The sequence below is a fragment of the Aristolochia californica genome, unplaced genomic scaffold (genome assembly GCF_029961685.1).
Source record: "Aristolochia californica isolate CCGP_79_NKW_82.1479 unplaced genomic scaffold, dmAriCali1.0.hap1 SCAF_15, whole genome shotgun sequence".
Classification (NCBI taxonomy): Eukaryota; Viridiplantae; Streptophyta; class Magnoliopsida; order Piperales; family Aristolochiaceae; genus Aristolochia; species Aristolochia californica.
The window spans coordinates 5,532,826-5,548,636 of record NW_027181826.1 but is presented as its reverse complement, the minus strand read 5'-3'; the positions used below and the strand labels follow the sequence as shown (position 1 = coordinate 5,548,636).

General features: G+C 34.8%; 1 protein-coding gene across 3 annotated transcripts in view; it reads right to left on the bottom strand.

The window, feature by feature from the left end:
* Nucleotides 1-8,935, bottom strand: part of LOC137951527 (uncharacterized) — a 53,110-nt gene extending 44,175 nt beyond the window's left edge. For all 3 annotated transcript variants that reach the window (XM_068798240.1, XM_068798241.1, XM_068798242.1), the window contains exons 1-2: nucleotides 8,674-8,935; nucleotides 8,043-8,161 (exon numbers count right to left, since the gene is read on the bottom strand). In XM_068798240.1, coding sequence (XP_068654341.1) covers nucleotides 8,043-8,161; nucleotides 8,674-8,862 — 308 coding nt within the window. In that variant the 5' untranslated portion in view covers nucleotides 8,863-8,935. The remainder of the gene's footprint in view (nucleotides 1-8,042; nucleotides 8,162-8,673) is intronic.
* Nucleotides 8,936-15,811: the final 6,876 nt, after the last annotated feature.

Sequence of the window (15,811 nt, the reverse complement as noted above, 5' to 3'; positions counted from 1 at the left end):
TAAATCTCTTCAATGCTGCTAAGCATAACTATAGACAAATTCTGACAGAACTCTTTCACTTCCAGTAACAATCAGGAAACAGAGAGTAAGAAACATATGTTAGCATGATCTTCTAATCATAACAAACCACAGAAATGGCTTTTTTTTTGTTAAATGTGATGGCGTCAACTTTCTTTAAAATGTGATGGCATCAACTTTCTTTAAAAATGTGATCCACCCGCTTAGGGTCTGCATTTTGCAGACCTAGGGAATAAGCATCAGTTGAACCAGAACAACTGTCACTGAAGAAGAGACCAAAAGTGCTACTGAATTTTTTCAAAGATATTTTGCTCTCTCTCTCTCTCTCTCTCTCTCTCTCTCTCTCTCTCTCTCTCTCTCAGATCAGAAACCTAGAAGTCATAAGAAATATTTCAAAAAGGGATATTTCATCCGTAGGTCAAAAAGTAAAAAACCTTATTTAAATAAAGACAGACATGTCAGAAGATTTAACCCAAAAATAACTTATAAGAATAAACTCTCTTGTTATATTTGTGGTCAAACAGAACATTTAGCTAATACCTGCCCCAAAAAACAAAACATTAACTCCAGAAGATCCACTCTTCTAGAAAATGTCCAACAAGACCTTATAGAAGTTGATGAATATATGTCAGACACAGAATCTATTTATATTATAGTAAGTATACCAAATGCTCCCCTAGACTCTTCTGATTCCGATGAAGATTTAGTCATCGATATAGAAGAAAACCTTGACCTAATGGACACCACTTCCGAATGTACACATACGTGGTCTTGGAATACTGGATTAGATAGCAATCCTTGTTTTAAGTGTGCTTGGTATAGCAAGAAACAAAGAGCTAAATGTAACCAGTGTTTCTTAGAGGCTTGCATACCTTGTCTTAAATTACATGGTATAGAACCTGCAGATCAAACTATCCACACAAGATTACATACCACTAAGCTAGATATCATGGCCAGAAAAATAGAAACCTGTGAAGCAGAAATAAGTATCCTAAAACACAGACTTGATACTTTAGAAAAAGATTCATATGACGGAATTACTATAGGATTAGATGAACCAAAAACTTCTTATGTTTGTAACCAAGACAAAACCTTTTGCAGTATCTTAGTTAGAGCCAAGATTATTTTCCCCAATAGACAATCTTTAACTTTAGACGTCTTAGTAGACTCTGGTTGTACTAAGTGTATTAGCCATAGGAGACTTGTTCCTCCCCAATTTCTTAAGAAAACTACTAAACAAGTTTTTAGTCAACAGGTACATGGTACTTACAACCCATATACCACTTATTTTGACGAAGGAAAGATCCCATTTTATACCAACTGTTTCACTTTTTCTGGATCTTATTCTTTACCATTAACATGGGTTCGAGACCTCAAACTCAAAGTAGACTTTATCTTAGGCCTTAATTTTATACTCCACAATAATGGATCCCTTACCATTTCCAGAGATTATCTTCAATTCCATAAGAATTCCAGCACCATTCCTGTACAAACCACTTACTCTCCTACTCTCACCTCTTCAGCGGAGCGTGGTGGTCCCCTAGTAAAATCAGATTCTTCAGATTCAGCTTCTGCAGCTTCTGCACCTAATTGTCAATGTCAAATAATCCTACGATCCTTGCCTTAGAACAACAAATAGATAACAACATCATTAGATTAGATAATAAATTATTATGCTATGAAGAAATAGATGAAGTCTTAACAGAAGTTCATATCCAACAATCTCAGACTTTCCCTGAAGCAGTAGTACATATAGGTTTAGTCAAAGTTTTAGTCCAACCCGAGGCTTACATCCAACCATTACCCAGTCCTCAAGATTATCCTGAAGAAGTAATGAATGAAAGAGTGCACTTCTAAGTATCCTTTGTTCTTCACACCCATGAGCTTCCTCTTCTTCTTCTCATCCTGAGTACACCCACAAACAACCCCTGTTTTCAAAGTAAGTGTTAACTTCCGTTATTTTCTTTTAGTTTTCGGGACTTCCCTAAGGGGAAACTTTAGATCCCTGACTGTTTAGGTCTGTACCTTCCTCCTCTAATCTGGGGTTAATCCCAAGCACAGAGTAAAAGCATTGTGATATTCCTCTGATGTTTCACGGTCCATGCGTCCCTTGTTTCTGCCCGTTTATACCCAAGGAGGTTTGAGGGCTTTTGTTTATCTTGGGACTAAGTGCTGGAGCCCGTGGCAGAAGCATTAAAATGCTAGGATATTGCACACCTCTCTGTGTCTTGGGTTCCCCATACCTGAAGGAGTGAGAATAAAGATCTAAACAGTTTTGGTCTAAAGTCTGCCTCTAGGGAATTACACAATGTATTTGTTTCCAGAAACTATTTCCATGCTTGTTCTTTTTATTACCTTAGGAATTGTGCTTACCTATTTAATCCTTACTGCTTTTATAGTCTGCTAAATATATACATAGATATATTGAGTGTTCACACATAAAAGGGTATATTAGGCTGGAAACTGCTGGGTGAGGGCTACACCCTGACAGACACCTCTACCTCTACTGAGCCAAGCGTCGCTCTCGGAAGTCACAACGCCGCTGTACCATTTTGTGTTCATTTGGCTAATTTATAATCTACTCAAGTAGTTTTTTAGAATAATTTTACTCTTCCTACCTATATACTACATATACTTAGCTTTATTTTATAACTCTTTATATTACAGTAGAAGATTTAAAATATAGGACCATATTCTAGTATTATGTTCTTAGCTATTATAGTCGTAGAGCTATTTGGATACTTTGTTTTCCTTCCAGAACAACTAGAAAATCTTTTAGTTTCTTATATATTTTTAATTGCTAATATTATAGTCAGAATCCTAGATACATGATCTTTGTCTTTATAGCCTTAACAATAGTTATCTGTAATCTTTTTATTTTTAGTTTTATCTGTTTTACTTTATCTTTATATTCCTACAAAAGATTTGTAGAGACCCCTAGGCAAATTTTTGTACTCAGAAGACAAATAGTAAGAAGACCTTTAAATAATCCATCTTTAAATACTCCAAGTTAATAGAGTTCCCTACACCTGAAGGAGTGAGATACAGACCTAAACAGTCAGGGATCTAAAGTTTCCCCTTAGGGAAGTCCCGAAAACTAAAAGAAAATAACGGAAGTTAACACTTACTTTGAAAACAGGGGTTGTTCGTGGGTGTACTCAGGATGAGAAGAAGAAGAGGAAGCTCATGGGTGTGAAGAACAAAGGATACTCAGAAGTGCACTCTTTCATTCATTACTTCTTCAGGATAATCTTGAGGACTAGGTAATGGTTGGATGTAAGTCTCGGGTTGGACTAAAACTTTGACTAAACCTATATGTACTACTACTTCAGGGAAAGTCTGAGATTGTTGGATAGGAACTTCTGTTAAGACTTCATCTATTTCTTCAAAGCATAATAATTTATTATCTAATCTAATGATGTTGTTATCTATTTGTTGTTCTAAGGCAAGGATCGTAGGATTATTTGACATTGACAATTAGGTGCAGAAGCTGAATCTGAAGAATCTGATTTTAATAGCGGACCACCACGCTCCGCTGAAGAGGTGAGAGTAGGAGAGTAAGTGGTTTGTACAGGAATGGTACTGGAATTCTTATGGAATTGAAGATAATCTCTGGAAATGGTAAGGGATCCATTATTGTGGAGTATAAAATTAAGGCCTAAGATAAAGTTTACTTTGAGTTTGAGGTCTCGAACCCGTGTTAATGGTAAAGAATAAGATCCAGAAAAGGTGGAACAGTTGGTATAATATTGGATCTTTCCTTCGTCAAAATAAGTGGTATATGGGTTGTAAGTACCATCTACCTGTTAACTAAAAACTTGTTTAGTAGTTTTCTTAAGAAATTGGGGAGGAAGAAGTCTCCTATGGATAATACACTTAGTACAGCCAGAGTCTACTAAGGCGTCTAAAGTTGAAGATTGTCTATTGGGGAAAATAATCTTGGCTCTAACTAAGATACTGGAAAAGGTTTTGTCTTGGTTACAAACATAAGAAGTTCTGGTTCATCTAATCCTATAGTAATTCCGTCATATGAATCTTTTTCTAAAGTATCAAGTCTGTGTTTTAGGATATTTATTTCTGCTTAACAGGTTTCTATTTTTCTAGCCATGATATCTAGCTTAGTGGTATGTAATCTTGTGTGGATAGTTTGATCTGCAGGTTCTATACCAAGTAATTTAAGACAAGGGATGCAAGCCTCTAAGAAACACTGGTTACATTTAGCTCTTTGTTTCTTGTTGGGATACCAAGCACACTTAAAACAAGGATTGTTATCTAATCCGGTATTCCAAGACCACATATGTGTACATTCGGAAGTGGTGTCCATTAGGTCAAGGTTTTCTTCTATATTGATGACTAAATCTTCATTGGAATCAGAAGAGTCTAGGGGTATACTTACTATAATATAAATAGATTCTGTGTCTGACATATATTCATCAACTTCTATAAGGTCTTGTTGGACATTTTCTACGAGGCTTCTGGAGTTAATGTTTTGTCTTTTGGGGCAGTATTAGCTAAATGTTCTGTTTGACGACAAATATAACAAGAGAGTTTATTCTTATAAGTTATTTTTGGGTTAAATCTTCTGACATGTTTGTCTTTATTTAAATAGGGTTTTTTACTTTTTGAACTACGGATGAAATATCCCTTTTTGAAATATTTCTTATGTCTTCTAGGTTTCTGACGTGAATCTTTTAAACCATAAGCTTGAGTAGTATATATCTGTTTGCAAAACCCAAAATCATCTCCTTTAAGTTGTCTTTGTATTTGAATGTCTGTACATTTTTCTTGGAGGATGGTCATAATAAATTTAGTTCTTTGTCCTATAGAATAAACTGCTGTTGGGTTTGCTATTTCTAGATTCTACCATTTATCATAAATTTCTTTTCCTAAGGCTCCTGGTAATTTTCTCAATAATTTTGTACCTAAATCTTTATTGAAAGCATTCCCTGAAATACAGGTATAATAGAAGTAATCTTGGAGGAATTTCTTAACATATTTGTAATTATGTAGACTAAGTTGTTCTAAGTAAACTACTGCATCTTTCTGTAATGTAACAAATCCTAAATTAGGGTCATCTCCTGTTACTAGTTGGTAAACTTTATTAACAAAATTGTATGGGTTAGATCCAAGACTCATTAAATGACCAAATTCTTCTAGGTTTCCTCTTTTATAACTTTCCCATAAGGCTTTTACACTTTCTCCAAAGAATGTCTCTAAGTATCTGTACATTTCTTCTACATCTTGAGACTGGAAGTTTTGGATATAATCTAAGACTACTTGGTTTTTCCAAAGGTCTAACACTGTTGTCCATTCTTGGGGATCATGGGCTGAAAGATTAAGAATTTTTCCTTTGCCCATTTCTTGAAATTTTATGGGTCTTTCTATTTCTTTTCTTTTTCCTTTAGGATGTATTTTGTGATCAAAAGTCATTGGGTCACTATAAGGAATCCTTGGCATATTACCTGAATAGTATACTTCCCTAGGAGGAGTTCTTGGATAAGTGGTGTAGCTACTTCGAGGAATAGTATTAGAGCTTTCTTCGTCCATATATTCTTTGACACTTAAAGTTTCTTCTATTTCTATTTTTTTATCTTTTGTAGGTTCTAAGGGCATTTTTCTTATTCTGATGTTAGCTTCTTGGTCATAATATAAATATTCTTCTTCTTGGATTTTTCCATTTTTAATTAAGTCCTCTTCTAAACAAAGAAGTCCTCTTTCTGTTAGTTTTAATTCCAATTCTTTAGGGTATATTATTTCATCTGTTTCTAATTCTCCTTCTATGTTAACTAAATCATAATTTTCACTAGTAATTGACTCTGTGTCATCTGTATTCTTTTGTTCATAACTATTAAATCTAATATTTATATTACCTTTTGTATCTGTGTACATAATACTTTCTTCAGGACTAATTATATTTTCTTCTCTAAATTTAAGGTTCCATTCTAAGCCTGCTAAGATATCTAGGGAGTATTTGATAGGTTTAATTAATTTAATTCCCTTGTTACCTATTAAATTAACTACATCATCTATTTTGACTTTAAACCTAGTAGTACTAGAACAAGTACATCTTCCTAAAAATCCTATACACAATAAAAGGTTGTTCCCTACAAAGATTCATATCCTTTTGTCTGAATACCTATCTTAATGTATTTTCTAAAATCTTGTAAGCCTATAAGGAAGTCTGGGGAGCAATAAAATATTCCTCCATTCTGATTCATATCTACTTCAGTGATTAGGATCTGCCCACCTATCATCATAGATGCTAAGCAGAGTCTTAGTTCATAAATGTTTTCGTCCTAATCCTTTAACTCCTATGACAATTAATCCTAAATGAATTAAAGTATATAATTTCTTAATTTCTCTAAAAGTTTGTTCTGCTATTAAGTTTATATTAACTGAATCTTGTCCTACACAACTGATTTGTACTTCTCTATAATGTCTGAATAATCCAGTATTAAAATTCAAAGGTCTTGTTCTATATAATTGTCTAGGATTAAGGAGGTTCAATTGATTATTGCTAAATAAAGTAATGTCTGGATCTATATCTATTATTTCATCTAATTGGATGTCTCTTCCTGTTATTCTATCTATTATATTAAGGTTTCTTGAAGAGCTTCCTATTTCCGAGGTGATTACTCTCTCTCTCTCTCTCTCTCTCTCTCTCTCTTCATCATCTAAAACATCTAATCTGATGATAAATTAAGATCTGGTTCGTGAGAAGAATCATCTTACCTTTTTGTTTTCAATGTAAGTTACACAAATACAACATAAATAATACCCTCTCCCCGAGTGAATCTTGAACCAAAAAAAAAAAAACATTGAGTTGCCAACACAAAAAAGACAAAAAAGAACTTGATGACCTTGAAGTTTTACATCTGATAGAATGGTCCGTATATACGATCAATTATCATAGAGAAAGAATGTATTATTGTCGTTTATTTTAGTTTCACTAGTAAATTAGTTGAACACAGAGCCTCTGAACCAATCAAACACATAATGATTAGTCAAGTAGAGAGTTTTGCCACTGGCTCCAGACAATAATGGATTTCCCAGTGTCCTCCATTTGCACCAGTAAAGTAACAGCTCCATTCACACTTGAAACCACAATTCAAAGCCTTCAGATTGTAAGGCTACCTCTGTATTTCTAGGATTCAATTTTGCATCATACCCAGAACAATCAATTAACATTATATCATATGCAAAGAGTATAATTCAACATTATCTGTTGTAGTTACCTAATCCAGGATTAGTGCAAAAAATATGGGCTTAAAGCCAACCCATGGTGTAAGACCATGGTCAAAGGAAACAAATTTCTGGCCCTATCAATAATGTCTCCACTACACAACAACAAAACTATAATGCATGCCGCATTGCCATCTGTAACCAGTAGACATTTTCCTACAAGATAAAACTCCCAAAAGCAACACCTGATCGAAACTTTTATCTTACTTCTGAAGATTCCGCAAATTCTGATGCAAGGAAAGAAAAGATATAAATAATCAATGTTCTTCAAATCAGATTTGAAAGTGTATTGAGTGTCAAATCAAATGATATGTGTTGGATCCAGTTTGTAAGAGGGTCTTGGAATTCTGACATGTCAAACCAGGGAAATAATAATAAAGATGGTTCAGATCGGCTCAAACAGAACAAGCGTGCAATACTACAGCTGAAAATAAGCAATTGCCACATAAGAAAAAATATCGAAGGATCACATAGAGTCAGGGTATGAAAAATGCAACACAAGAATTTAGTGTTGCTAAAATTCGTGCATATACATCAGTTTCAAACTGAGGGATATTTAAAATTTTGCACCACCAGATTCCACATTGCAGAAAATGAATTTAGCATTGTAAATTTTAAGTGTTGTATTTTTTCATGTCCAATAGCCCATGAGATCTATTAATACATGTTTTCTTACGTGACAATCACCAATTGGTTGTTCCAATGTTGTTGCCATTTTGACTTATCTGGCCTAATAAATACAACAAACTGACTAACTGGAGAAGGATAGCAAATGAAGGTACCTTTTCTGTCCAGCTGCATAAAGCTTTGCTTCAAGCCGCTGACGGCCTTCATTCTGGGAAGTCCATGATGAACTTATCTTCTTAGACCGAGCCTTGCTTGACAACAACTCATGAAATTGCTGCATGCAAACCTACGTTCAGTATGCCAATAAATGAAGAGGATAAACGAAATAACCCGCTTCATAGAAATTCGCTCTGAATTGAAAGAAAAAATAAAAATTAAATAAATATATAAATACGAAAAAGACCAAAATTTACCAACCAAATGACAAAAAAAAAAAAAAAAAAAAAAAAAGCATATTTCTTCGTCCCGACACAAGAGCAAAATGATCCAGTGCCGCAAATATTGTAGAAAAAAATTGATCTTCAGAGTTTCCGCCTCGAAAGAGAAAAATACTTTTCAGTTTCGAAAGCAAGCAGTCGTCAGCGGAGCTACCTCTACCGTAAACACAAAATTAGAATCTTAAAACTAAAAGAAAAAAATTAAGTCGACAAAAAATTCATGGCAATTATGAGCTTTAACGGGGTACAGAAAATTGATCTTTAATTTAAAATAAGAATAAAAGAAAAAGGAATACGCAAACTACCAAAACTTAAGTGGAGAGAAAAACTTTGTTCTTCAAATGCACACCTGTCTTCGTAATTCCGCCTTGTTAAGTTTGGCTTCAATTTCTTCGATACTTAAAGGGCTCTTATGCTCCAAAAGACGCCGACGCACCCGCCTCGGAACCTTCACCAGAGCCGGCGAATCAGTTGCCGGGAAATCGAAAGCCATTCCTCCAGCCTTCCTCGATTCTGGCATCTCAAATTCAGCCGCCATCGATCGATACTCTGGGAAGGGCCAGATCAAGATGACGAAAGATGTGGAATTTGATTTCACCTTTCTCTTTCGAAACTTTTGAGACGAAAAAGCGTGTCATGTAAAAAATTATTTCTTTAGAATAAATCTGGTACTCTTGAGTGCCCACTAACTAGTAAAGTTTCCAAGAAGAGAAACGTGAAAACAATATATCCTCCAATAACTTTTTCCCTTGCCATGACATTCGCATCAAGATGTGTAACATTTAGTGCAGATGCAACTCAATTGTTACAATGGTATCTTAGACATTACCTAATGTGTAACATACAAGACTTATCCCAAGAACTTTGAAAAGTTTGTGTTATGTATGATAGGTTTTTTTATTTATTAACAAGCATTTTGCAAGTATTTTGAGAAGATATATGGAGTTTCTGACAACCTGATACCATGATGTGCTTCAAACTCCACAATGTCCACTCTTGCTCAGACTCTTAAATTTCAAGCGTTGTGTATCATGGGTTATTAAGAAGTGCAAATCATTATTAGAAGGAGAGAAAATGTGCAAAACACCTCTCTAATTTCATAGTTGAAACTAAGGGATTTAAAGTAGATTGGGTAGTCTAAAAAAATTTTACCTTGATAATCGAATCAACAACATAAACAAGTTTCGTGAATTGATTCAATATATATTTGTTAATTTTCGGGACTTCATGGATTACATCTTGGGTAAAGAAGAGAAGGAAGAAGGAGAAAAGAATGCATGCATTGGAGAGAAAATAAGAGGAAGAATAAGGTTATGAACTTAATCCAAACCTCCCCCTTAAACTATATTTATAGATGTTAAAAGTACCCTAAGAAAAGTGAAGAAGAGACAAAAAAACATAGACTAATTATATCAATGACACTCCAACATATTCATATCTTCCAATACTCCCCTCAAGCTGGGAGGTAATGGTAGTGATCCCTGCTTAAAACAAATAATATAGATGTAATAATAATCTCCTCCATCACGAAATCGGGCACAAACTCCCAAAGGGTAGAAATGGGTGAAAAACACAAGTTGAAACCAACCTCAAATGATTTCGAGTAAATATAGTGATAATAATCACTAAAGTAGGTAATGCCTATCATTAGCAAGATGACTATAAAAAACCCCAAGGGTATCAATAAAAAGTTTCAACGGACTTAAAAACACTCATATATATATATATATATATATAAGTAGGGGTGGCATTGAACCGAGCTGGTTCGCGAGCGGCTCAAGCTCAACTCAATTTGATTTGATTTACCTGAATCTTGAACCGAGTTTGAGATCTAGGTAAAACTCGTTATCTTGGTTCGAGATCTAGGTAAGGCTCGTTTGAGTTAACAAGCCAAACTCGACCGAACCATGGTTCGGTTCAAAAACTTGCAAGCCGACTCGTTAACTTAACGAGGGATCGGGTGGGAGTCGGAAGCAAGAGCGCCGCTAAAGGTGAACTTGGACTTGGATTGTTTTTTTTTCCTTCTTCTCGCTTTTCTCAAGCCAAAGCTCCGCCACTTTCCCTAATTTTAAAAGCTTCTTGATTAGAGTGTCGGCGTCCACGTTTTCGGTGACCATGACTTTATGCTGTTGTGAATCAATGGTCGTCGTGTAAACACCTGAATAAGAAACAAAGCATTTAATAAGGACAGAATCAGTTCCAGTAGTTGGAATTTCTCCCAAGTAAAATCAAATGAAGTTATCGACCCATGACCGGGAATGGGATCCCTTCCTTACCTTTGATGCTCTGTAAAACTTTCTTAACTTTCTTCTTACAACCTTCGTAATGGATGAAAACTTTCAAAGCCCATGTCTGAGAAAAGGACATAAAAGGGTCTCATCAATCGAAAAACTGAAAAAAAAACGAGAAAGACGTGAGTGATCATTTAATTAAACGCTAGCTGGCTCGGTCGCGGCGTACCTGATATTTGAGAGGTTTTGTAGGTCCTTCGGTGTCCGCCATGGGAGAGAAACTCGCCGCTTCCGAGGTGGGGTTTGAGAAAAGGGAGAGAGAGCAAGAGGGTTGGAATGGCGAGTCAGTTGAGGCTTGGAGAGGAGTAAAAAGAGAGAGGACGTGGTGGTGGAATGTGATGACAATGGCATCTGACATGTATCTTAGCTATATACTCATCAATCTAAATTGGTGAAAACACCCTCTCGTCTTCCAAAGAATTAAAAGCACTGCATTTAGTGATAAAATACACAGAGACGCATATACGAGGAATGTTCACTGGCCGAAGTGGGAGGTTTTAGATGATGAATTGGGATTTTTTCATGGAAGAGACTTGGAAGAAAGAGGGGTAGTTTAGGGAGACAAGGAAGATCATTTATTGCACTCTGCCATGAAAAGTAATAGTGGTTTCTTACTAATGCAAACAACAAAAATTTAAGAGCCATAGAGCTTACTTTTATCATTTTTGGGACCGTGTTCTCTTTTTGGTTAGGTCTGATAAGCAATTATATTGGAAAGGAAAGGAAAGGAAGACAATAGTTGACAGGACCTCCGAGTTATTTCTCTGCTTCTGTGCACTTTTCATTTCATGGGTTTGATGGAGGATAATATCTTACCTCCTTTCATCTTAAATATTCTACAAAGACAATGAAGTTTCTCCCCATTTGGTTAAATTTCATTTTCTGATCTTTTCAACGCGAAGTAATATTTCCATCTACTTTGATAGTTCAATGTGTGTATAATTTTTATCGGTTATGGCTTTGTGATTAAAATCTAGCCAAAGCTGGTTCTACATGTTAATGAGAGACAATTAAGGAAATTGTTGAGGAATAATTAAACTATTTTAATTTTTTATTTAATAACATTTATTTTTCAATAGGGTAATTTAATGAAAACTTTAGTTAAAATTTTTTATTAAAGTTTTATTATTTTAATATAGGGAGTATTTCCTCCTCTCATTTCCAATAAAAAATTAAATAAATAAAGAGTGTTAGGCAAGTAAGAGCTTCCTACTTGATGTCAATGGTGCATTGGTTATTCAGGGTGATGTGTATTGGACTATTCCTAATTGTGTTTTTTTGCAACTCTACATCTTCTTTTGCTTTAAAATAATTTTATATACAATTTATTTGACATGTATTTTTTGAAAAGTTTTAAATGTATGTTGGAGCTCGAACTTGGTTAAAATTATTGGGCTCGAACTCGATTAAAATTTTAGGCTCGAGGCTAGGCTTGACTCAAGCTCGAGTTCGAAATATTTAAATCAAACTCGGCTTGAACATAGGTAGGTTCAGTTTCGGCTCGGCTCGATGTCACCCCTATATAAAAGGGACCAACCAAAGCAACGCATCAAAAAGGGTTGGCCAAAGGGGGTAAGCGAGAGGCAAATAAAGGATGTTAGGGGAAAGATTGTCAAATAATAATAGATAATGGGTAATAAAAGGAAGATAAGGTGAAGAAGTTGGGGCCATCATGTGCTTAATTTTTTGAAGTAATTCAAATCACCATCATATGAAATAATGAACCAATGTCGACAACAGTCAACAAAAAATGAACCCAAGGCAAACAATCGAGGAATTCATCTTCAATAATAATGTCTCAACCAAAGAGACACAATAACAACTACAGTTAACTCGTACCAAATATGCAGTTATATAGCAACAACTAGTAAATAATGAAAGTCCTTAAGAGTAATAAGGACACATGAAACAATTTGGAGCGAATCCATCCTTGAATAAGGAAGTTGTGCACCAAGTAATAAGTTGAGGACAATCCAAGATAATAATTCAAGGTAATAATCAAGTTGGAGCCAAGCCAGTAGCAGAAAGCAGCTTTGACAGTGAATTAGTGAGTCAAGCCGAGTTAATTACCATAGGATCCTGAGTTAAGCCGAGTCACAAAAATGAGTCATGCCGAGTCAAGAGACAAGTCATGCTGACTCGTGAGTCTGAGTTTGAGTTAACCCGAGCAGGCTGATAGGTATTGATTCACTAGTTCACTGGATCATTGCCTGATATGTAGTTAACCCAGTAGAGTGCTTATTCTCCCGAGCCAGCATGCAGATAGACAGCAGTAAAATCGAGATGAATAAGCTCGGATTAAGACTAGCAAGCCAAAGAAGGAAATATTATTGTTGTTGTTGGAAGGAAGACGAGCCAGTGAAGACAATTCTCCAAGAAACGAGAAAAACCAGCAAGGTTCCAAACGTAAATCCCATAGAGATAAATCAAAGGATGTAAGATGCTTCTCACGTAGAAAAATCTTCCCACAGATAGCACCGATCACCAGTAATCTTCCACAGTGGATGCACGAGATTGACGTTGTTTTCAATCAGTGAAAAATAGCTAGAAACAGCAACAAACACATGCAACAATGCTTGGGATGGAAATCGAACAACAATCAGTTGCAGTAAATACCATTACTGAATAAGCAACAACTTGATTCTCTGAGATGAAGGTGTTGGATGATCAATAGAGACGACGATCTACAGGAATGACTATTAGCAAGGACCATGATCATAATTCAAAGTGGTGCCAAGACCCAGATAATTAAAAAAAAGACTCCCCCCTCTCTCCCGGGCTGAGATTACTAACGAATTTGATCAGGGGTCTGGGCAACCAAGAAGAAGAAGAAGTGTTTCCTCTGTTGTTGATCGGACTAGGGAAGGAGATGAAGAAGAAGCACAGAGAATTCCCAACCAACCATAGTAAATTCCCAACGTATGTGATGGTTACACACCATAAACATATAAGTAATCACCAGAAACCAGAAAGCTATCAGCCTTTGGTCGATGCCCAATACAAACAATGCAAATCAAATATTTTGTTGTTAAGGAGATAGTTTTTCAATTGAACTATAAAGTAGCATAACATAATTCTTGACGATCCCAAAGAGACAATAATCCCATGCAGTATCAAATTCATGAAGAAGACTTGTCATACTAACTTGGGTTTTTGCCTTAAACCAAAAACAAAACCATAAGCAAATCAATCATCCATTGACTATTAGCAACGTTGGAATTCTAAAAAATCATAGCTAGGAGTCTTGAAAATCAAAGCTCTGGTACCATTGATTTTCAGGACTCTATATATTACATCTTGGTAAAGAAGAGAAGGAAGAAGAAGAGAGAAAAATGCACACGTTAGAGAGAAAAAAGGAGGAAGAATAGGGTTATGAACTTGGTCCAAACTCTCCCCCTTAAGCTATATTTATAGATGCTAAAAATACCAATATTATAATTATACCCTTCACTTAATACCCCATTAAAAATATCAACGGTTGGGACACCATGATGGAGGAACTTAATACCCCGTCAAAAATATCAATGGTTGGAACACCATGACAGAGGAACTTAATACCCCGTCAAAAATATCAACAGTTGGAGCACAATGATAGAGGAACTTAAAAATATCAAGGATTGGGACACCGTGATGGAGGAACTTGATACCCCATAAAAAATATCAACCAGTGAGAGTCGGTGCCCGGGTTGGGACACCATGATGGATGAGCTTATTATTACATCTATGTTATACCTTATGACCTTTGATTCTTCCAATGCGAATATATCCTTAAATATAGATCAGATTGATATGAAACTTTCTCCTTATGAAAATAGACTTAAATACCTTTCATCTAGGTATAACTTCACATCATAAAATATACTTCTATTGAGATATATAATTTGATAGATTTTTGTCTCAATAATCTTGCTGAACTAAGTACTCATTCTCCTTATGTCAGCATGACCATTGACAGATCAATATCTCCATATAAAGAACTCAGATCGAGAGTTGGTTGAATAGGTAAGAAAATAGACTTACAAATTTTTCTTTTTATATATAATTATCCATATAAAGTCTCGTTCTTGATAGAATAAAATTCCTCTTTCTTGAACTTCTTGTACTTCTTTCCTCAAGCTGGGAGGTAATAGTAGTGTTCCCAGCTTGAATCAAATAACATAGATGTAGTAACCAAAACTATTAACCAAAAAAAGGGTAAGTGAGATATTTATTTGATATAGTTGATCAATAACAGCAACTCAAAAAGTGATGCAAAATAATCGTCTTAAATTCGGATTTTTCAATGCAACAAGATACCAGTATGACCTTTCATTCTTACAATGCAAATATTTCCTTGAATATAGATCAGATTGATATAAAAAATTCTCACTCTAAAAATAAACTTAAATACTTTTCATCCAAGTATAAATTCACTTCATAAAATATACTTCTATTGAGATATATAATCTGATATATTTATGTCCCTACAATATGGCCGAACTAAGTACTCTTTCTCCTTTTGCCAGCATGGTCATTGACTATTCCAATATCAATATCTCCATATAAAAAACTTAGATAGAAAATTGGTTCAATAGGTACGAAATTAAACTTATAGATATTTCTTGTGATATATAATTATCCATATAAAGTTTTGTTCTTGATAGAATAAAATAACTTGGAAGTTGAAGGTTTATGTTGTTGCTCAAACCTCTTTTGCAAGTTGACATTTACTGCTTCAAATATCGTTTTCTCTTTGTAGATAATTCCGATTGGAAAAATCATTTTTCTTTGGAAATTAGACTCGAATATCTTTCCATCAATATATAATTTTTAATATGAATAGCTTAGTATAGAGGTAAAAACTTAAAGCAAATAACGGGTATAGGGACTAAAAAAAATACGAACCTAAACTGCTAGAGATAATAAATCAGAAAAGATCACATTACCTCTGTGGGTTGACCGAATCAACTCACAGAACTTGGTCTGATACCATTTTAAATTTATGAAAAAGATAAATACTTCATTGACTTATTATAGAGGAAAGTAATAGAGTCCATCTATAATTAAACTACCTTTGTCCCAATTACACCCAAACTCTAACATTTGAAGATAAGTCCTAGCATAATTAAATAACCCAATATAAATAGAAGATTAACATGACTAAAACACCTTTAAAATGAAACTCTTCTGTGAGACCTTCCATAATAATTGCAGCTC